Consider the following 4,012-nt stretch of genomic DNA (forward strand, 5'->3'; position numbering starts at 1 on the left):
ATCCGGAAAAATAGTTTCATTTCCTATGAATAACATAATATTTAATTCACAATAATCTTAAATTTTTTTTAGTGCTGAGTAATATATAATACAGATTTATTATATCAATATAATGAGACGCCATAAGTTCATGAGCTAGTAGACAAGGGTTCTCGAATTTTCATTTTGTATTGCCGAAAAATATTATGTAGCGAATATACATAATTATTAACTAGGTAATGATAAACGAGGGTCATATTCTAGAACTATACTCAATGCTCAAGTCAGGATTTGAGTATGGTTTAAAGCACTCGAAATCATACTCAAGTCCCTGCCATTAGGGTCGTATTTCCAGTGCTTGTGTTTCCAGTGCAATCCTGACTTGAGCATTGAGTAGAGTTCTAGAATACGACCCTTAGGGTCGTATTTGAGTATGGTTTAAAGCACTCGAAATCATACTCAAGTCCCTGCCATTAGGGTCGTATTTCCAGTGCTTGAAATCATACTCAAGTCTGCTCAAATCCTGACTTGAGCATTGAGTAGAGTTCTGGAATACGACCCTTAGACACGCAATGTCAAATACCTTGGTTACCTTATACAAAATTACCTGTCCCAAATATAACATTTTAAGTGCTTTTAATATATATTTTTAAATAAATCGTCAATATTACTTTAGTTAGTGAATTAATGAACAATATAATATAACGATATAAATACCTAATGAACATATGTAATTATTATCATGATTCTAATCATATAATTATGGATAACAGATTCGCGTTAGAATTTTCGCTATGTTGCCGTTCTAACCACGTAACGTAATTGTACGTGATGGGTAACCTTTTCCACCAGTATTCAACCAGTTCACGCACACATTTGCAGGTGTGCAGATATCGCCTCGCTGTATGTAGTAGTAGTAGGTAAATAACTTTCGACTGTTGTATGGAGGGCTCCGGGGGTGTTTAGCAGTACAATTTTGCAGGAATATTAGATTTCACCTCATTGTTCCTGCATTGTTAATTAACACAACAAAAATCGCCAAGTGGACTAAATATAAGAAAAGAAAAATAGTACATTGTGTCTGTCTATTCAAAATTTAATTATTCGCCATAACGTATTTAATATTGATTTTTTGAATATCTTGATGTTCCACTACCATGCATAATATTAATTAATTTCAAGTAATTTATTATAATTATTAATACCAAGCGATCTTGGACAAAGAAAAATTTCTTCTGTATGATAAGACTCAAAAAAGGTTTATTTTATGTAAACACAATTTACAAAAATGAAGAAGTATATTTATTTACTACAAACCTATCGCTTAACCGACTCAGGAACCGACTCCTGAGGTAGCTGAACGACGCTGGAGGAGTGCTAGTTTACGTAACAGTTAGAACAGTTACACACGGCGACTTTTAGCAGCGATGCAAACGCGACGCAAACGCAATGCAGTAGCGATGCAGTAGATAATCGTGTACCTTTACACACATGTGCGACTTTTATGCTCTAGCCTCTAGCCGCGGAGGCGTTCCGGGCGCGGCCAGAGCATAAGCAAAGATGCAATCGCGCGACTGCATCGATACAAACGCGCGATTGTATCGATCAAATGCAGTCGCGCGTTTCACGAACGGGGGTTTAATCGTTGCTAAAAGTCGCCACTCTTATGTCGCGTTGTACACGGGATAATTTCAACAAGATTTTTATGATTATTACATATTCCATAGCAATTCGATTGAAAAAAATACTTATCAGATTGAATTTAGTATTTACTTTAATGCATGGTGACCTTCGTTTGTGTTATGTCTCTTTATAGATTTAATTTTCTATTTGAGCTGAGATGAGCATAAGTATACATTAAATGCATTATTAAGTAAAATCTTATTGCAACTACAGGCTATATTTCACCTAATTAGTTCAAAGTTATATACATAACATTGGCGGTATGGTGCGTCTCGCACGTTTGCCGTGAATGATGATTTTTCACCATAATACATAAAGACATTGGTTTTCCTTATGAAAGTGAACTTATCTGCCAATAATATTGTACAACAGTATGCATTACTTTCTATTTTTAAGCAGACTCAATATTCAAGAGAAAAATTGATTCTCAATTATCATCATCCTCAACATCATCAACCGATTTAATCGTCCCACTCCTGGGCACGAGTCTCCTCTCAGGCGAGGGTTTAGGCCCTTAATTTTACTTTAAATATAATTCTTGATTCTTAATTCATTCATTTATTAATAATAATTTTCTGTTATTAAAAGTAAATAGAAATGTAGTAATAAAGAAATGTAAGTTATTAATGAGTTTATGCTTAAATAAAGAAACATTTTATTTTTATTTATTTGTGTCAACTTTATTAAGCTCAACACCAGGATGTAGGTTTAGCTTCTAATCACTTAACCCTTAATTAGTTGCGTGAGGTGTTTCACACCCCATCACAGGTTTCTAGGCTTATAAGTCTTGAAAATTTGAACTTACAGTGCCTGTCTTCTGCCTAGCTTCGTAAACGGGATTGTAGTTCGCCATTCATTTATAATCTGCACTTGTTTGTATATAGTTGTAGTAGTTGTACATATGTGACTGTATGTGTACATAAAATTATGTAAGTAATTTTTTTATTATTATTATGCATTTAAACAATACAGATGGACAAACAATACATTGTAGTGACATTTATAAAACTAATATATAGGTATTTTAAAATTATATGTGATGTGGTGTTTTTTTATTTTTGTTTTACATTAGGTGGGTGCCACATGCATTGACTGATTGGGAGATTGCGCAGCATTGAGAGACGAAGAAGAAAAAGCTATGGATAGTGCTTCTGAAGATGAACAACATCATGAGGTCATCGTAAGTGACCATAACATGGGCATCAGAACAATGTGAAAACGAAAACAATGTCATTCGCACACTAGCATGACTGCTACAAAAACAACACAAGATGCTTGAAAATGAGGATCCTGAATCAGCATCTAGAGCAGTTCAATCAGCTTCATATAAAACAATGCCACATACGTCCAAGAATCAAGGACCAAAAAACAAAAACTGAACGTTCCAAATGCCAAAATCATGGGTGCAATAATCACGATTCTAATCTGCCAAAATTCCGGTGAAGAAAATTCAGTTTTCAACTGGTATTCTTTTTTACATTTATAAAATGTTTTATCAGTTTTGTGTTTAGTCAGAAAGACATTATAAGTTATTGTGTGTTCAAATATTGTCATTAATAAGTCTGATTTTGCATGTATTTCATATTTTATTTCACGATTCTAATTTGGGGTATTGCACACCCCACACAATAGATTGTGTAACTTATTTGGCGTGACTAATTAAGGGTTAAAGAACTATCTCTAGGTGATGTTACTTTTAGACAATGTGTAGTTTATATTAACTACTGTACTATTTTTGCAGAGTAGTCTGTAGAAGTTGCATTTACATTTTGTTTTTATATAGCTACATATTATAGTGGTCAAATTAATAGCTAATACATTACCATTCTAAATGGTCTCCTTGTCTTAAGTTTTTATGGGTACAAATATTTCAAACCTTACCAAGTGCATGGATTGCCTGTGAGATGTGGTGAGAGCCAAACATTGGCTGCATGTATAATCAGAGCCCCTAGGCCTTGTTTCGACGTGTCGTAGAACCAAATCAGCCATGGTCTCCGGGCGTATCGGGGTTCACAGAACCTTTTACCTAAAAAATTTACACCAAATAAAAGTTTAACGTAATGTGCATTCGGTAATTCCGTAAACTTCCAACGTAGTTGCCACGGATTTTGCAGGCAATTAGAAACCTTATAAAGGTACTATGAATACTCAAAGCCTTGAACTAAAATGTTTCACCATTTTACCTATTAAACAAGTGAATGCCAGAACAGCTAAGAGAAATTGCATAAACCAGCCATAGGTATCAGTTAGAGCATCTTTCGAGCAATGCAGCTCGGACCAATAAATAGAATCAGAAGTATTATTCATGTTTCATCTCTATTCATGGGTTATGCGACTTCAGAGAAATTAT

General features: G+C 34.3%; 1 protein-coding gene across 2 annotated transcripts in view; it reads right to left on the minus strand.

The window, feature by feature from the left end:
* Positions 1-4,012, minus strand: part of LOC113230701 (store-operated calcium entry regulator STIMATE-like) — a 24,039-nt gene extending 20,027 nt beyond the window's left edge. Inside the window, exons 1-2 of one of the 2 annotated variants that reach the window (XM_026464751.1) lie at positions 3,846-4,012; positions 3,552-3,688 (exon numbers count right to left, since the gene is read on the minus strand). In XM_026464751.1, coding sequence (XP_026320536.1) covers positions 3,552-3,688; positions 3,846-3,969 — 261 coding nt within the window. In that variant the 5' untranslated portion in view covers positions 3,970-4,012. Of the gene's footprint in view, positions 1-3,543; positions 3,689-3,845 lie in introns of both variants that reach the window. The other variant, XM_026464750.1, reaches the window with a different exon arrangement.

This window comes from Hyposmocoma kahamanoa, unplaced genomic scaffold (assembly GCF_003589595.1).
Source record: "Hyposmocoma kahamanoa isolate Upper Pololo Valley unplaced genomic scaffold, ASM358959v1 64, whole genome shotgun sequence".
NCBI lineage: Eukaryota > Metazoa > Arthropoda > Insecta > Lepidoptera > Cosmopterigidae > Hyposmocoma > Hyposmocoma kahamanoa.